This window comes from Mustela putorius, unplaced genomic scaffold (genome assembly GCF_011764305.1).
Source record: "Mustela putorius furo isolate JIRA1106 unplaced genomic scaffold, ASM1176430v1.1 tig00003962_pilon_pilon_pilon, whole genome shotgun sequence".
NCBI classification, from domain to species: domain Eukaryota; kingdom Metazoa; phylum Chordata; class Mammalia; order Carnivora; family Mustelidae; genus Mustela; species Mustela putorius.
In genome coordinates, this window is record NW_025422106.1 from 10,592,070 (window position 1) to 10,610,992 (window position 18,923).

At 56.5% G+C, this 18,923-nt stretch overlaps 1 protein-coding gene across 4 annotated transcripts in view; it reads left to right on the forward strand.

Annotated features, from left to right (window-relative positions):
* MSI2 (musashi RNA binding protein 2) overlaps positions 1-18,923 on the forward strand; it is a 386,294-nt gene that overhangs the window by 344,887 nt on the left and 22,484 nt on the right. For all 4 annotated transcript variants that reach the window (XM_045070323.1, XM_045070322.1, XM_045070325.1 and 1 more), the window contains exon 11: positions 10,278-10,340. In XM_045070323.1, the coding sequence (XP_044926258.1) occupies positions 10,278-10,340 (63 nt within the window). The remainder of the gene's footprint in view (positions 1-10,277; positions 10,341-18,923) is intronic.

An 18,923-nucleotide genomic window follows, 5' to 3' on the forward strand; every position in this document is an offset into this window, starting at 1 on the left:
CCCCTGTGCCCTGGGTGCCCGCAGCGAGGTGTTTCAGTTCTATAAACGAACACTCCCTTGTGAAGAAGGCCCCTCATGACGCAGCAGACACCCCCCCCCCCCCCCCGCCGCCCCCGCACATCTGTTCCTCGCCCACCCTGATCCACACAGCCCTGCAGCCCTCACACTGGTCTGCAGGGATTATGCTCTTCACAGACTCGATCCAGGGGCCCATTTTTAAATCCCAAGCTTGCTCCTCCTACGACCAACCCCTCCCAGCCCCCTGGCCCTGTGAGCCCTTGGGCTTCTCCTCTGTTTGAATGTGGAAGGTAAGCTCAGTCAGGGAAACGGGTCTGCTGCTCTGGAAGAAAACAGGGGAGATGCCACCACCCCAGCCCCGAATCCTGGCTGCGGGCTGTTGAGGGGCCATGGGAGTGCCTGGGCCAGGCGGGCATGCGTGGGCCTCGCCGTTGTGCCTTCCCTTCATGTGGAGAACCAGGAGCTGACGGCGCTATTCCCAGATGAAAGCAGAGCGCAGGGCCTAATAGGCACTCAATAAATGTTTGCGGAAATGATTCAGAGCGATCTGAATTGACGTGAATTGCGGGTTTCACTTTCGATCAGCTTTCCGCGCCTCTTAAAGCTCTTGTGCATAAATAAAGGGAAATGTAACCAAAGGGAGCGCTCAGCTCCCCACTCCAAAGCCCAGAGCGCAGCCCAGTACTCTCCTAGGGCCAAGTCCAGAGACCCAGTGCTTGCCCTCAGCCTGCGGGGAGAGTAGGGCCTCCTCCGGGCTCCGTGTCCACAGCTGTCCAGTGGGGCTGTTGACTGTTGCCCCACTCCCTTTCCTCACAGGTTGCTAAGAGGGGCACTGGGATCAGGCATGATCCAGTGCTTGGGGAAAGGCGGGGGTGGGGGGCGGGGGTGTGGTTGTGTCCCAGGAGAAGGAGACCCTGCAGAGACAGGGCGGGGACAGCACGAGGGAGGCTGCGGGCCTGGCTTCATCCCTCCTCGTCCTGGGGGCTGAGCGCCACGCCCACCGATCCCATCTCCCCCTGCACTGCCCCCCTTGCTCTGCTCCCACCTTCCAGTGTACCTGTACCTCCAGGCTTACAGAGTCCCGCTCAGCCTGCCAGCTTGAATGCAATCACCTTGCTTCAAGCCCTTCAGGTTTCATTTCCATCAGCAAAAGCACACGAAAGCTGGCCACTTAAAACACAAAATAACCACAAAATATCGCATCTGGAATTATAGGCAGGTGGCAGTGGCCGGCTTGAGGGATCGGCAGTCATGCCTTCCATGACAGCCAAGGACATACCAGAAGGCAGAGGCTCTCATGCCCTCCTCCTCCCCAGGCTGAAAATAGGAAGCAGGGTCCCGCCCAGAGACGTTTGCCGCAGAGTGCAGCCCAGCTCAGATCCCCTGCCCCTTCGAGATCCTGACCTGTGGGGTCGCTCCTTCTCATTCCTGCACCCTTAGTTTTGAGGGTGGGGGCACAGGCACGTTTTCTGCAGCGTGCTGGAGAGGGTCTTCGGGGCCTGGCCCAGGCCGGGTCCTCTCCAGGCACAGGGATGCCAAGTGAGCAAGCAAGGAGATGGGTGCCTGGAGGACATCCCACATGTGGCCAGATGTGTTCCTATGCGGTGTGACTGGTGTGGTGTGACTGGTGTGCCAAGTGAGCACGGGGGAAGGGGGAAAGACCTTGCTTGGGAGGTTCTCGGGAAGGGGTGGCGCCTGACCTGGGTTTTGAGTCGGAAACAGAGTTTCACCGGCAGCTGATGAGGCAAGGGTATTCCAAACCCAGAGACTAGCAGGTTAAAGGCACAAAAGCATCCTGCGTCCTCCCTTGCATTCCTGCCTCTGTCCATTGTAACCCTCCCTCCCACCTCGGGCAGATCCTGCGCCATTACCTGGGCCAGGACAGCTGGAGAAGAATAGACATGCTGTTGCCCTTTCAGGGCATTTGCTGGGGGAAGAGAACAGGTTTCCACTGAGACGGAAGGACCCAGAGAGGCTCCGCTATCCGGGGCCTCCCCAGAGGAGCTGTGAGGAGCTGAGAGCGCCAGAGCCCCGGGATCCACGTCCACACCTGTGGTCCCACTGTCACAGGGACACGTCCCTCCCCGACCCCCCGCGAGCCCCCTGCCTTCCCCGGTCACGTTACCCCACAAAGTTAGCTATTGCACTTCAGATAAAACCTACCCTTATCACTCACAAGCAAATTATAAATGTTATCTACGAAAGCCCTTCGGATGTGAAATGTCATGTAAATTAATAGGATTTTAGAATAGGAAGTCTCCAGAGGGAGTTCTCAGCTCCACTACTGTTATTACCTTGGGCAATAATAATAAAAATAGAAATAAAAGTTCTTACTGCACTTACTGATGGCTTGCCTGTGCCAGATAACTGCGCTGAGCACCCAGTGCAGTCATATCACTGAGTGTCACAGCGGCCCGGCCAGGAGGTGCCGTGAGCCACATTTTCAGAGGAGCAGAAGGAGCTGGGGATAGAAGTTCCATCTCTTGTCCTGGGTCCCGCCGAGTGTGGGAGATGGCGTTTTACCACCTTGCTGTAATCGCTGTCTGTACAGTTCCCTTGAACCACGCTGGCCCTGGAGTCCTTCCTCTGTTAAATGGAACTAGCGACGTCTTCCTTGTAGGGCTGTGGGGCCGGCTTACGAAGGGGACCCCAGCCTCTCTAGGATGGGCCCAGCTGGAGGGGACTTTCTGGGTCCTTGGCCTTGGAAAGTGCCACCATGGCAGCTGCTCTTATTCTCTGGCTTGCGGTAACAGGTTTCTTATTGTCAAAGCCATGTTCTTCTATTGTACAGGTGAGGAGACAGGTGTTGAGAAGGTTCCAGCATTTGCCCTTCCAACTCAGCCTGGCACGCGAATGGTATGCCGTGCTGTGAAAACTGTGAGATGTGTCTGTGCCGCTTGGTAACAGCGGCCCTGTGTCCCCAGCGCATCTCCCTTACCACCCTGGGCTGCCCCCCAAGACTCTTTGACCATTCCCAGTGATGCCCAATACAGCAGTGGTCTGCCATTCAGCACAGAAGCACCTATGTCAGGAGACAAAGAGTATGTGTGTTTTTGGTGGGAGGGGCTACATTTTACGCCAGGGGTGGGGTTGAGGTCACAAATGTTCATTTACTCACGGAGTTAGTGACGGGGCCAGGATGGGGGCCTGGGGTGTTTCAACAAGAAGTCTCGGGTGCTCCAGGCTTCAGTGTTCCCTGTCCTGGTCCATAGAGGTGGGTGCCACCCGGGTGCTCTTTGGAACTGTGCTGGGACAGAGCCATTGCAGAGCCTGGGGAGGAGACCCAAAGAGACTCAAGGCCATTTAGGTTTAAAGGGACCAGCAGGAGACTCTGTGGGGAGGAAGCAGAATTTTTGACTCAGCATCTAAAATTTGGGGAGCCAGGAAAAGTGTGAGGAGCCGTGCAAACAGCAAGCCCTAGAAGGGACAACAGTCGGGCCAGTGGTTTGTCGTGACACCCGCTGGGGGCAGGTGGGTGAGCATCTCACAAGCAGAGACCTCGGTGCTTGTGAGCGGGGGTGGGGAGGACGTGCTTTCATGGAAGGAGAAGCTGTCAGAATAGTTGCTGCTGTGTCCCTTGAAACGACGGTGTGGAGTGCCTTCTCTTGAAGGTCTTGGTCCTCAGTCTCAGAGAGACGGGCAGATAGTGCACAGAGCAGCGGGAAGTGGTTTGGGAACCAGCTCCCTGCGGCCATCCTCACTCTTGAGGTCTTGCTGGAGAGAGAGTGTGATGTGGAAGGGAGTACCCTTGGGGGGCCAGCAGCCGGAGCCAGAGCACATGTCTTGCCTCAGCTGATCCTGGTGCCAGCCCCCTTTTGGAGCAGCATTTGATGCAGCCACGGGGCTGGAGCTCAGCTAGGAGACCCTAGAGCAGACATGGGCTTGGTTCCAAACTTGACGGGTCCATGGTGGAGCCCTCCCTTCTCCCTGGCAGAGTGAGTCGTAGCTCCCCTGGGTCCAAGGCCCTGCTTCTTGTTGGCTGATTTCCTTTCCTTCCCAGGGAGCTGATTGTGTGCAGCGTGGTCCCACAGACAGAGCCCCCCTTTCTTGTCAGAGACTAGCAACTGTGGGCTCCATGAGGGCAGAAACATGAGAATCTCAGTCACTGCTCTGACCACCATGCTTAGAACAGTGCCTGGAGTGTAGTAAGTGCTCAGTAAATACTATGAAGAGAGAAGGGGTCTAGAAGTGGGGAAGGCTCGAACATAGCTTCCTTGCAGAAGTTCTGGGTCAAAGAGAGAGGCTGCATGCCCAGCTCTACCGGTAAGGGGCTGGAAAGGCCCAGGGAGGAGGATACTGGGCCAGAGCCCCCCGTGGAGCGCTCAGCTTCCTTTTTCCTTGAAGAGCCCCAGCACCTGAGCAATCAGGCCCTGAAGGGTGTTCTCAGCTCTCCTCCTGAAGCCCTCAGCCCCACGCTCTGAGCTGGGAGCCGGGCCTGGATGGAGACCAGGACCGGTTCCTGAGTTTCGTTATCCGGGAGCAGGAAGATAGGAAGCCACAAAGCCCCATGTGGGGGTGGGGGGGCAGGCCTCGCCCCACTGCTGGCACTCGGGGGCACAGTGATGGTAAGCGGTGCGTCGTGCTCCCTGAGCACTCTCTGATCAGGAAGACACACAGCTTTCACTGCTGGCAGGCACCCAGGGGCTGCGCTTGCCTCTCCTGGGAAGCTTCTTGTCATTTCCAAAGGATGCTCCTGACTTGGTCATGCTTCCACAAACCCTTTCATCCAAACCAAGGCTCTCTGACTACCAGACTGTAAAACCTCTCGAAGGTTTGATGTGCAGCGTACTTTCCCTTTATCCCCGTTACGACATCTGCGGAGAAGATGAAGCTAAACAGCAACTGCATTAAAAGTTGTTTGGGAGGAGTGTTGTGCCATCCCTCTGCTCTAGGTGCCAACACCCTTAGGGCTCTCTCGCTCTCTCTCACTCTCTCAGGCAACACATGGAGCCTCTCGCTTCCTTTGGGCAACTGGGAAGACCCAGGACCAGGCCTGAGCTGCACGCCCTTCCCCCTGCCTGTGCTCAGGCAGGGAGGCCTGGCCTTCTTGTTGGTCCCTCCCCCTTCTGCCCCACACTCTCTCCAGCACCTCAGCCCCAGCAGGAGCCCTAGCCCTCTCCTGGGGGTGGGGAAGGCAGTGGAGAGGGGATCCCCATGAGAATGGCACGATTGGTGTCCTTAGGGAATGTCGGTCTTGCTCCTAAAATGGTGGGTGGAAATCAGATTCCTATTTTGAATGCCAGGAACTTGGGTTTTGTTTTTTTCCTAATGGACACCTATTAGCATTCTTCAGAGCAGAACTTTACAGCTCGATCAAAGCCAGGTCCCTTCGGTAATCAGTTGTCCCACCTCTTCAGGCCCTCTCTAGACCCCCTAGGTCCTCCTACTCCAGAAATGCACCATCCATCCCTTTTCCGCTCACACCCCCAGCAGCCGCTGCTCTCTCTGCACAAAGGTATGGATTTCCTTTCAAAGAACCAGCCCTGGGGCACACCAGGCAGGTCTGCCCAGGAGGTGGGCAGGGCCCTGGGCCAGTCAGATGACAGATGGGAGCGTTTTCTAGTCTTCCACGGTGTTGTTTCCTACGTTCTGGGTGACCTTTTCTTCTCGGGGTGGCGTCTTTTGGAGTGTTTGGATTCAGTGAGGCAACAGTGGGTTTAGCCAAGAATGTCGGAATCATCTGAAGAAAGTGTTGGTGGGGGAGATGCCGGATGTGCTGGGGAAGGGGACAGAGAGTGGTCTGGGCAAACGCAGCAGAGGAAAAATTGCCTTCCTAATGGAGCCTTCGGGATGGGAACACACATTACAAGAGACCGTTATAAAGACTCCCTCAAAGTCCCAGCCTGTTGGAACCCCCAGGAAGCTCCAAATTCTCTCATCTCCTCTTTCTGCGAGAGGCACAGAGGCCCGTGGACTTTTCCAAGGTCACAGAAATAAGTAGTGACTGTGCCGGAGCCGTCTCCCTGGCAGCCTGCTCCCAGGCATCTTTTCATGCCGTGCAGGGAGGAGGATATAGGGAAAGAGGTCCCCAAGCTGACACCCCGCAGCCGGCAGGAAAGGAACACCGTTTCAGTGTGGACTGCCAGCTCAGCCTTCCCTAAGTCAGGGTTCTCTGCCTCCACAGTGCGTCAGAAGCATCTGGAAGGCCTTTAAAAGCTAGCGATGGGGGCCTTCCCTGGTTCTTAATATGTTGTGAAAGCTCCCCCCAGCCAGGCTGGAGCCCTGCTCTGTGCGGAGGCCCCGCCGAGGGTCTCAAAAGAGACATGGTCCCCAGGAGAATCACTGCTGAATCTCCGGGAGGGCCTTCCTTTCCACAAGGAAGCAGGGTGACGGACTTGGGCAGATGTGCGGTGCCATTGAATGTCTTAAAATTATTGAAAGCCTTTACACCAAAGGTGGGAGCCCTTGGCCGTGCCCTGGGATCACCCGGAAAGCAGGGAAAGGTCCCACTGTGCATGTGGGCTGCAGCCCAGAGCAGCTAAGTCTGATTCTCTGGGGAGCCAGGTCTCAGGATTTGTCAAGGCTCCCCGGGGATCAGGGAGCAGCCCACCACCCCCCAGGTCTGATTCATTATGCTCCGTGCATTTGAGCTTGTCCCCCTGGGGTTGGAGGATTGCGGGAGGAGAGGCAGCTCCACGCACAGTGAAGCCACCATGCAGCAGTGACTTCCTGCGCCGGCTCTCAGGCACCCTCCCTGGGTTGTCCTGAGCCTCAGCAGCTGGTGCTCCACCAGAACCTTCTTTGGGGCAGACTCTGCACTAGGTCTTAAGTGGGACAGGGGGCTCAGGCCCTGCCCTAGAAGAATTTGTCAGCCAGCAAGAGAAGATTTGCACATCAAAACACCTGCTTCGGGGAGGCAGGAACCAGTGCTTCCCAGGAAGCATCCAAAGGAGGTGTGGTGCCTTAGAATTCTCAAAAAAAATCTGAAGTGCCTTTGACTTCTAATTTGCTGTCCAGTTTCTCCCAGCTTGGAGAAGTCCAGGAAAGTGTCTCATTCACGGTCAATGGGATGGTGACAACTTATATTTAGATGAGTTACAAAGCCCAGAGGCACCGCTTTCCAGGGCCAGAGACCTTGGCATCAGGAAGATGGGTTCATGCAGGCTCAGAGGTGAGGGGACAACAGTGGTTCTCCGGCCGCACGAGCTGGTTACTCAGGGCCCAGAGAACGGAAGCGCCGTGCCCAGGTTACGCAGTGAGGCCAGGGCAGCAGGGAGACTATATGAAGCAGGAAGCCTCTGCCCACATTCCTGGCAGCAGAGAGGAGATGGTCATCTATTCTGGGCAGTGAGCAGGGTGCTGGGGCAGCCACGGGCACTCCGGGGCCAGGGGTTCTGCCTCCTGAGCCCTGTCAGCCCTTCTGCCTAATTCCCCCAAGGTCTTCTCCTGGGTACCCCTGGCCGGGACAGTTCTCTCCTCCGCAGCCCAGACCGCCTCTCCCTTCAGAAGTAAAATGAGAGGTTTCCCAGACAGCTAGGCCACCATAGATGACCCCTGGCTCCTTGGGGCCTGGGGAGAAAAGCTGAAATCAGGACCACGAGGCAAGTCTGGAAGGCTTCTCCTCCCTGCACGCGCAGCTCTTCCAGGTCTGGGTCTAGTCCAGGGGCCTCATCTCCACCACAGTCCCTGGGCTGGGGCCTCCTGGTCCTCAGGTGCCTCTCACTGTCCTAGAGACAGGCTGTTCTCCATCAGGACAGCTCGAGGCCCCGGGTCGTGAAGCTTCTTTGGCCTCTGATAGCCCCTTGTGTCACCCCAACACATGGACACGTGTGCACACACACACGCACCCCACCGTTCTTGGATCTGGGTCTGCCCATCCCCAGCAAGCCCAGCCACCAAGGAGAGTCCATGGGGTCCCCCTGATAATAGCATTGAGCTTATCCACTAGGTCATCCGAAGAGTACGCGTGGGGTGACCAGTGCAGCAGAGCTGCCTCGGAGGACGGGAGGGGGAATGGCAGGGAGCTGTGGAAGTGATCGGGGACCGAGTCCCGAAGAGGCTGGGCTGGGGCCCCTTACCCTGGCGTCTCAGATGCAGTCACTGCCAGGGCTGCAGGCTCCCCTCTCCGGGGTCTCCGGTGGGGGGGGGCAGACTGCGCTCTCCTCCCTGGCCCTCTTCTCACACCTGTCAGTCCGCTCAGCCCTGTTTGATGGTTGAGATGAAATTCTAGCCCTTAGCAGTGTCTGATGCTCAGTCTCCAGCAGAAACCTTTATCTGAGATTAAGGATAATGGATTTCCTTTCTTGGATAAGTTTTTTTTTTTTTTTTTCCTCTTTCTCTCAGACTCTTTTTTTTTCTGGTCAAAAATGCGCTTGACTCCAGAAAATAGCCCTTTTGTTAAATGTCTTTTTTATTGACTAAACTCGCCTCCCTCTAGTTCTGCCCCCCCCACTCCCCCCCCCCCGCCCACCCCCGGCCGTGGACATCTTTTCAGGCTTCCAAGGAAACCGGTGAGGAGTGCAAAAGAATAAGTTGACCTTCCTTCTCTCCCAGCCCACTTCCTTCTCCTTCGGGGTCCCCTGAGCGCTGCTGCGTGTGCCTGCAGCGGGGGAGGGGGGTTGCCTAGTGTGCGGAGGTTGGGACAGGGAGAAATAACTCCAGTTCTTCCTTATTTTCCTTCAGCACTTTCTTCTATCACCCACATTTCCAGAAACCTAGACCCTGCTTGAAAGAAAGGGGAAAGGACTTGGTGGGGGAGTGCCTTCGTGGGTCTCAGGTGGCAGGGGGCCGTGGTAGCCCCCATGGGGGAGGGAGTGGCCTCCTGGCACGTGTGGGGCCTTCATGGGAGCTGGGAGACCCGTTCCAGCAACCAGGGATGACCTTGTACCCTTATTTCACCTGGATCTCTCTTTTTCCCCCTTCAACAGCCCTATTACCATATTTAAATGCAAGTATGTCTTTTTTCATTGACATTTTAAGTAGCTTAGCCTGACCTTTTTAGAGTAGCTGTTCCCTTTTGAACTTTTTTTCCTCCCCAGTAGTTCCGTGTAGCTAGGATAATAGTCTTAGAGTTTAGTGGGCTTCTAGTTTCTGCTGTGTTTGGGGGATGGCTCTCTTTCTGTCCTTTTGTCCCTACTCCTACCCTGCTCCCTGCCCCCCATGGTGCATGTGCTCCCCCACTGTGTCCTGTAGCAGGTCCGTATTTGGAAGGCCCAAAGGCTGAAGCCCAGCAGCTGTCTTGGCTGCCCGTTGTTCGCTGCTGGCTTCTGGCCCATCGTGTAAAACCACAGCCTTTGGAAGTGGGGCTTGAAATCAGGCCCCGAAAAGTCTGCCTGGATGGCAGATGGCGATTGCTCCGTGTGCGCGTGAGTGTGTCTGTGTGCGTCCCCACGTGTGACTGTGCATGTGTGATGCTGGTGGCCAAGAGAAGCCCACGGGAGAGGACTAGCCCTCCTCTTCCTTCCCCTGGACATTCTGCAGCCACGCTGGGTCACTTTCTCCCTTCCAACCTTCAGTCCCATTTCTGGGACAGCCTTGCTGCTCCGGGTGTTCTTAGCTAGGCAGACACTTGATGGAGACCCCTAGGACACCCTTCACTGCCAGCTTGATCAGGAGGTGGAACTCAGACAAGAGACCGATTGAAATCCCCATCATGTGCCTCAGGAGGTTGAAATGGAGAGACAAAAGCCACAGGGCTCACTCCACATTGGTCCTGTGGCTAACCCACTCCCTCCCCCAGCTGCCTTCCCGTGTACTCGGGCAGGCAGCCGGGCCTCCCAGCACACCTCACCTTCCGGCCTGGGGCTGAGATAATGCTAGTACAGGCTTTCCAGAGTCCGGACCAGCAGAGCCTCAGGAGAGCAGCTGGAGTTCAGCCACCTCCTGGCCCAGGTGCCTGTGCTGCCCAAGAGGCTCAGGGCCACCTGGTCCGGGCCGGGGTGGGGGGTGGTTCCTGGGCCATGCTTGGCGCTGCCATGGACACACCCTGGGGGACCCCCTCCATCATGGCAAGGACAGCAGGGACCCTGCCCTGCTCCCAAGAGAGGATCCTCCTCATCCTCTTAGATTATTTCGGTGTGCCTTCTAGAAGTAGTTTCTGTGGTGACCTTTGTGTAGGAATCAAACACACCTGAAGGGGCTATGCCTTCCAGAAGTCTGAGAGCTGCTGACCTGGGTCCCTCCTAAAGGCTGCCCTGAGGAGATCCCTTCTGGCTCCTAGCCTTTGGAGGAGGGGGTGGAGCACAGCCTGTGAGCCCGGGCTGTGCCGGGGGGCCCCTTCCAGGTTCTGACCCTCACTCTAGCTCCTCTCTCCCTGCCAGGCTTCCCAGCAGCGGCTTACGGACCAGTGGCGGCGGCGGCGGTGGCGGCTGCAAGAGGATCAGGTAGGGAGGTGTGCGGGGCAGGCGCTCCCAGGCATGCCCCAGTGTGCGGGGGAAGGTAAAGGCCCTGTTGGATCTGTGTGGCTGCGTCTGTCCACTACTGTCACCACAGCCCAGAGGGTGGGGACAGGGGGGCGCGGGCGAGGCCCTTGCCACCCCAGGGCAGCTCCCAGTGCGGATCAGTCGCAGGACTGCAAACCAAAGGTAGAGTCTTACTCTCTCCTCGAAAACAGAGCAGTGACCTTGGTTTTGACTTTGGACGGCCCCCTCACCCCACAGCCGGCTTCAGGGCACCCGCGGCATTTCCCTCGTTGGCTTTCACTGCTTCATGAGGCTCCCTTCGTTGGGCCTCTGACCTAGCCAGAGATCTGGGTTGTGCAAGGGAGGCTTCTGGCCTCCAGGCCCCTGCTGCACCTGGCAGGTGGCCTTGCTGATTCAGCTCAGACCCTGGTCCCCGGAGGCCAGAAGTAGGGCCAGTCCTGACCTCTGTGAAAGGGAGTGATTTCTTGAAGCCCCTGTTGCCTCCCAGGCTCTCCTCAGAGCAGAGACCGGAGAGTTCCTGGACTCCACCTGCCAAGGGAACTGGGGTTTTTCCTCTCCCACAAAACTGCCCTGGTCCTTTGGTCTCTAAACCCAGCCTCTTAGGAGCTCTAGAGCCCTTCAAGTGAGGTGGGAGCGTTTTCCCAGCAGCCCTGTGGGTCCGGCTGGAGCTGGTATGTCCACGACGCGGGCCCCAGAGCGCCTCTGTCCCTCTCCCCCAGATGCTCCCCGCCTTTCTAAGCAAGCTGGGCTGCCGTCGTGTGCCGGGCTCCCCGGGAGGCCGCCTGGAATCCGCGCCCCAGCGGCAGAGGGGCCCCTGCTCCTCCAAGACTCTCCCCACCATGCCCCGGGGACAGGGCAGCAGAGCACCCCAGGGAGCAGTTAGGGATAGGGCGGTGAGGAGGGTGGGGGAAGGGAGGCGCTGGTGGGGTACCAGGAAATGGGGCATTCAAAGCCCAGAGGGTAAATGCCAAAACCCAAACCCTCAGTGGTAAGAGACTGGCACAGTGAGGCCCTTTAGAAACATCAGTAAAAATCCGTTCCATGCAAACTGGCACTGCCTCGAGCTACAAAGGAGCCACTCCCCGGAATCACCCACTGGGGATTTGTTTGGAGGGGCCAGGAGCTCTCTGGGGGCTGCTGAAGGCCAATTAGCCAGAGAGCTGGGCACCCGCTCAGCCTCCAGCGGCCCCCACCTGCCCGCTGGCCAGTGTCCCCTGGTGCCCCTGCCCTGGGGGCAGGCGCGCCGCTGCCTGGTGTCTCCCTGTTCTGTTTGGTTTTTTTAACTTGAGTGCTTTTTGGTATCGTTACAAACAAGCCTCTGTCCTACCTGTGCCTGGTGGGGGGGGACAACAAAAAGAAAACTCGAGATTTTTGAGTGTTGTTGGTTGTTTTCTCCGTTCAGTTTCTTTCTTATTATAACTTGGATTATGAAACTAAACTTTAACCCGAAATTAACCCTGCCTCTCTCCCCACCCCCATTCTCCTTGACTTCATGGCAAGTTTAAAGGGCAGCATGGGGTTCTTCGCAAGTCTGAGAGCGGTCTCCCTGTGGCCCGTGCCCCCCCTCCGCCACCCCCACCCTCTCACGGACCCCCCCAGAGCCAGGCGGGAGTCCCACCCATTTCTCCCCAACTCCTAACCCCAAACTCCAGAGCCATCTCCAACCACACTTTTTTTTCCAGGATCAGTGGTGTTTTATTTGTAGCCATTTCCATCGGGAGCCAAGTCTCCCAGGGGCCATTCGAGGTCAGCCATGCTCATCGCTGCACTGTTAGTGAATTCTATTCAGGAGCGTGCTCCCAGACCACCTGCCCCACACCAGCCTAGGTTAGTGCAAGAAGTAAATCCTCAACTCCGAGGTGCCTGGCCCCAAGGGTGCAGGCTTGGCCAGGAGGCCACAGGGCACCCGGCAGTACTGCCTGGGGGTCAGGGGCTTGGGGTGAGCCCCAGGGCGACAACTAGACGGTGCCTGCCAAAGTCAGAACACCGCCTGGGCTGGAAGACACCTGCCTCTGTATAGACAGTGTAGCTCAGCCCCTCATCCCCATCCCAGTCTTTGGACCTGGAGCAGGGTTACAAGGTTGGGGAAAGAAGATCTCTGCCTGTCTTTCTTTTAGCGTATTTTGGCCTGTAAGGACTGTCCCCCTCTCTCCCTCTAGAACATAATCTGGACTCCGAGCCTGGGGAGACGGCCAGTTATTTACCTGTTGTGGTGGCCCCTCCATGGCATTTTGGCAGACGCGTGAGAGGGACGGCACAGACTGGTTTGAGTTTGTGCATCAGCCGGGCCAGCAGGTGATCGCTGAAGGCTGACTGCCCAGTTCTCCCTTCCCCTGCAACCCTGCACACCCTCCTCCCGTGCCAGCTCCTTCCCGGGGGACAGGGGTGTTCCTTCTGCCCCCCAAGCAAGCAGCTTCGGCTGTTGGAGGGCATCACAAGCCCAGGCACTTCGTCTTATAGGAAGAAGCTGGTACAGGGAGTCTGTGGAGTACCGATCTTGAGCTTGGTACTCCCCCGAACCTGGCAGGGGACTCCAAACTGCAGGAAGCGTGGCCTCCACTCCCCAGGGCATGGCTGTCAGGCTTGGTCTAGGGATCAGGCATCCTGTGAAAGGAGGGCCTTTTGTTTTTGTCCAGCTCCACAGTTTTGGTTTTTTTTTTTTTCTCCTTCCATATTTTGATGTACCAGGGGAGCTTCCTGAGGTAGAAGCACCTGCTGAGGGCCGTGGGGAGGGGGGAGCAACTCGGATTTCGCTCAGGTTGGCAACTCGTATCTGTCAGGGCTATGGTGTCAGGGTAGGAGGTCCAGGGGGGGCCTTGAGCTCTGCACCCACCTCAGCCGACTCCTCGAGGCCAGCCTGCCCGCCTTTTCCTAATTCATGCAGGACCTGAGGTGAGCAGGGCTCAGGAGACCCCCCGCCAGGCGAGGTCCCTGCCGACTCCTAGATGACTTCACTATCAGTGGTCACTTTTCTTTTACCTTCACCGGTAGTCTGAAACGTCATCTTTTCTTGTGCTCAGTCGAGAGTTCGTTTGTTTATTTTGATCGTACTCATTCAGTTCTGATGGCCTCATCCTGTCCCACCCAAACCTAAGTCCAGTTTGGTCAGCGACCCCAGACACACACACACACACACACACACACACACACAGGTGAGGGGAGTGGTTCGGATGCTCAGGCTGTTTTATTTCCGGGTGACATCATGGGGTGGGTCTGTGTATCAGTCGAAGAGCTTCTGAGCCCCCTGCCCGCCCCCCCCCCAGCCCGTCTCCAGCCCCAGCCAGGACCCCTTACTGTACTTTATACTTGCCAGCTTTATTCCAGTCTAGTAACATGAGCTCCTGACGGTGGTGGTGAGTGCGAGAGTCATGTTTCTGTTGTCTTTTCTCTTGCTTGGTTGGGGCTGCGGTGAGAGAGTGTCTCTGAGGCATACTTTCCCGCCTCTCTTACACTAGGATCTGCACACCTCCTCTCAAACACTCTTCTGAGCACGCTCAGCGGGAAGGTTTGTCCACACCTATTAATCCTCTCTCAGTGTCCAGCTTCCTGTTAGTACCAGCTGGTTTGCATGTTTTTGCTTGTTCAGATGAAAACAGTTCAAGAAACAAACTCATATCCAACTCTCGAGAAATGTCTTTTTTTTGTACACTTTCGTTTTCAATTTTTTTTTTATTAGTCACGAATCCAAAACACCTGTTGTCCAGTAAAACATTTCACACCTCCCCTGCCTGTTCTTAGAGTGTATGTCTCTGTGGGACTGAACTAAATGCATGCACTGTAGTAGATGTCCTGGTATTAGCCGTAGCCCTAGAACATGCATTGTTGAGTTGATATTACAGGGTCTCTGACAGCCCGGCCCAGCACGGCTGCCGGCAGGACAGCGCGGGGGACCAGGAAGACAGGGGGCTCCATATTTTCAATGTTGCCAAAGGGCTTGGATCCATGTTCTCGCCATCAGCCACCACCACCTCCCCTCACGCTCCCTGCTCCCCCAGTCTAGCACTGGGCCACCACCCCCAGCTCTAGCCTTCCTCACTGAACTCGCTGGCGACCCTGTCTGTGAACAGAACTGGGATCGGAAGGAGTCTGACCGTTCATCCCTGTTCTCATCTTCCTCGTAGGGCTCTTGACCAGAGCAGGTCTTCTCTTCTTTGTCAAGGCCCACCGGCAAGGCCCTCAATGCCTTGGGTCCTTTGCCAGCTCACGTCCGGCCTGTTGGGGGGAACAGGTCTGCATGGCGGTCTTGTCTGCATGGTCTGGTCCCCAGGGCGGAGAGGAAGTGAGACGTCGTAGGGAACAGGATTCCAATCTTACGATCCTGGGTCTGCAGACGGGGAATGCGTTGGGTCCTGGCGAAGGTTAGCGTTGGTTCTTATAGTTGGTGAAGATGAAGGAGAAGCCTTTATGTGTGCCCTCCAAGGGTGGGGGTGGGGGTGGGGGTGGGAGGGGGGCAAGTGGCGTCAGAGTGGCAACCTTCCCAGTGTGGAGGTTATTAGCACAGCTCTTTGTGGGGGGAGGCAAGAGGGAAGGGGAACCCGCGACATTTGGAGAGAAGGCTGAAGTTTCCCCCCACCTCGCCAGGAAGATTCCCCAGTCCCGCAGCTCTGCCCTCGGCTCAGGGGCGTGGGCAGTCCATGTCCCTGGACACGCCATCTCCCCTACATTTGTGGGGACAAGCCATACCAGAGTACCAGAGGTCTCTCCAAGCTTTTGGAGATGGCTCCAGTCTTTACAAATTGGTGAAATAGTAGTTGCTGCCTGGGACCTGCTCTTTAGTCAGGCTAATTGGTGGCTCTGACCTAAAGCCACCGGAGGACACCATGGGACCTGAGCCTTCAGGGGATAAGTTATCTGTTGTGGGAGACTGAAGCCCAGGACGTCACAGCCGTCCGTGGCATTCCCAGAAGAGTGTGAGGTGACAGTGGAATGGTGGCGAGAGGTCAGTGGCTGCGTCCGCATGAACAAGGATTGCAAGTGAGCAGGCCAGTCAGCCACTGGACAGAAGGAGGCTCCCAAAGCCCAGGAAGGGAAATCTGGGAAGAGCCGTCCTGCAGGGGCGGGTGGGAGGAGGCAGAGGGAAACGGCTGGAAGCAGTAAGGCTTCCGGGGCTGCCAGAGCTGCCTACTGACGCAGGCTGCTGAGCAGGAAGGACGGTGGGACAGAAGGCAGAGAGAGCGAAAATCCCCCTTATTGGCCTAAATCCGGGGTCTGGCTCTGCTCAGAGAATGGCTTTGCTACGCTGGGACTAAACATCCTAACCATTTCGGTTCCAGTAGGTACAACGAACAAAAGTAAAATTCAACTCAGGAGAGAAAGGAAACAGTTGAACTTGAACCATAAAGGGGGGTGGGTGCAGGTGTGCACGAAGCAGGCCTGCCCATCCCACGCCTCCCCTCTTGGTGTTTTCCATGTTCCCCGTGACACCCTTCACCTTACAGGTGCTGGGGTCCGAGGGACATGAACAACAGTGTCCCGCCCACACTCCTCCAGCTGCCGGAGGGATCCGGGAATTATTAGCATCCTTTGTGGCATACGGTTTAGGGTTCCTGGATGTTGTTTTCAACAAGCAGGCGTTGAAGGTCTGCTCTGTGCCAGGTGCCGAGGAATATAAAGGCAGACAACATGTCTTGCCTCCAGTGGTCTGAGAATCCGGATCCCTCCTGCAGAGAATCCCTATTTCCCATGACGCATTGCTTCTCACACTGCCAGCTTTGCGTAAAAAGGAAAATGGATCCACGGGTTGCCTCCCTTTCTGAAGCTGGCTTTTCTGCATCTCCGTCAGCAGGCTCCGATGTGCAGGAAGGGGAGCTGTAGGGCAATCGTCTCCTCTTTGTGCTGGCAGCAAGCGTTCTCGGGGGATGGCGGCCCCAGGACAGCCCAACTGGGGGTAGGGTCATGGGGACGCATCTCGCTGGGAAAGAGCCCCCATCTGTGGCTGCGGCACAGAGCCAGCACAGCAGCCCAGAGGGAGGGCAGATTCCTGACCCCTTACAAGCAGCTGCCGCAGCCGGCCAGGCTTGCCTCTTGGTCCGCCGCCTCGTGTCCTGGGGTTGGGCAGCTCGTTTCTCAGTTTGTCACTCTGATCTTCATTTCTGAGAGGGCTGGGTCTTTTGCCACCAAGAAACCTGCCTTGGATTTCAGTAGACCCAGTGAATTTATAATAATGTGTGGAGCTGCCCGTGCCTGACCTCTGCTTCATTCATTTTCCAAGGGCTTTTGGACCAACCCTGTTGAGGATAAAATACATTGGCTGGGATCAATAATTTTGTAATAGAAACACAGTGCACTTGATAAATCAGCTCTAGTGCAATTAGCGACTGGCCTTGAAGCCCAAACCTCAGTAGAAGTTAATCCTAAAGTGAACGGAGTGGGGGGATGTTAAGGGTCTTTTAAATCCATGGGATTCTTTTTGGAGGAGACACCACCTCCTGCTGAGCTTGGCCCTCTCACGCTGGCTCAGGATCCCAGGCCCTGCCATCTAGAGGAAGGTGGAAAGTGTGGTGCTGTCCTTGGACACACCACCCCATAAGAGCACAGGGAGCCCCTCCTGGCACCCTGGGCTGGGTCGGGCCACTTGGGGTTGCGGGGAGCCCCAAAAGCTAGTGAACCCACGTGGTGGTGAGAGTCACCAAAGGAGCATGGGCCTCGGTGTGTCGTGACCCCTTACGTTTCTGCAGAGGTGAGCTGACCACGTCTCTGACCCCAGCTAGCCCAGGAGACAGGCAGGAAGGCAGAGGTTTTTGGCCTGGTGTTTGGTTTTGAAGAGAAAGCAGACCTGCAGAATGGTTGCATGACTTACCCAAAGTCTCCCAGCTGGTTATGCAGGGAGCAAGGCTTTGGTCAAGGATGAAGAACCCTGACCTTGAACCCAGGTCTCTGGCCTCCTTTAATAGCTCTGCAGAGAAACCGTGTTTGTTCGTGAAGAGGTCACCTGCTACCCAGATGCCCCCGACATGTGGGGTGTGCTGGAAGAGCCCAGGAGCCTGAGGGCCCACGCTGTGTCAGCCAAGGACTCAGGCCCCTAGATCTCACGGCCCGTCTCTCAGATGTAGATTTCAGAACTGGGCCCAGGGCGCATCTACCACGGAATTTAGTTCAGCAGATATGTAGTAAGTGGATAACAACAGTAGTTAATTAGTACTTGTGGCAGGCACTGTGCTAGGCTTGAGTCAGGGTGCTTTGGGCTGGATCAGAAAACCCAACTCAGCATGGTTGAATGTCATGGGGGACTTACTGGCCAATATCCCGGGAGCTCTGTGGAAGAGCCGGTTTCATGTATCAGACTACTGGGCTCTTTCTCTGCGGTTCCCTTGGCTTTGTCCTCCTCTTTGCTTCCATATTGTCTTGATGTTGGCTTTCCTACAGTAGCAAAATGGTCACAACAGTCTCCTGCTTCATGCCAACCTGCCTAGAGGAAGAGGGGGTCATCAGATGGTCCTGAATTCTAGCAGAAGTCCCGAACTTTGTGCTGCTTGGCTAAGGCTCAGCCCTCTCTGAGCCGACTAGCAGGAGAAGGATGGATTTCCGAAGGATAGTCTGGGTGCAGATAAAAGAGGGGAAGGGAGAATGCTGCTGGGTGGGCAAGCACGAAGCCTACCACAGCTCCTAGATGAAGCTCCTAGATGAATCCAGAGCACAGTCCCTGCCCTCAAGTGTCTCCCAGCCTAGCGTGGAGGCTAACGGGTACTTCTGATATGATAGCAAACATCCAGTCACAGAAGGGCACAGAGGTGGATGTAGTTGGCTTTGTCTGGAAAGTCAGGGAAGGTTTCACAGGGGAGTGACTCTTTCCACTTTTCAAGGACAAATAGGAGTTCCCCCAAGAACCAGAGGGAAAGGCATGTGCAAAGCCCCCAGAACCCAAAACAGAGGAGTGACTCTGAAGCCCTGCAAACAGTTCGCAGCAGCGAGAGAGTAAAATGCACTGGGGGCAGGAGAGGGGGCCCAGGGTAGGGGGCGGTCGCAGGTGAAGCTGCTGCTTTCACGCAGCCAGCTAGGAGCCTGAGAGAGGCCTGAACCTGGGAAGTGACCTCAGATTTGTATGTTAGCCAAGTCTTGACAGCAGGGTGGACAAGGGAGATGGGACTGAAAGCAGGAGGACAAGTGACAGAGTATGCAGAGTAGACGCGCCATAAATGTTTGCCTGTCACTGCCTAGGAAGAGTGGCTTCACGCCTTTAGCTCTTACCCATTAGCTGATGAACTCTGGGCTCAGCACTGTGCTGGGGTCGGGGAATTTCAGGGCACAGAATTTCAGGGCATAGTCCTTGCCTTCCACAAGCTCCCAGTCTTTTGAGGGAGGACACAGCACACAACTGATAGAAGAGCTGGTCTTCAATAGGTATGCACGGCCACTGATCACAGAGAGCACGCAGCAGCCAGGGAGGCTCAGACGGGAGACTGGACACAGATGGGCCCTGCGGGATTTGCTGTGGGAGATGAGAGGGCATTGTAGGCGAGAGGACTTGGGTGAAAGGTTGGCAGGGGATGAGCATCCCGTGCTGGGGCGACAGTGGGAGGCTGTCTGGTGGGCAGTGGGGGTAGA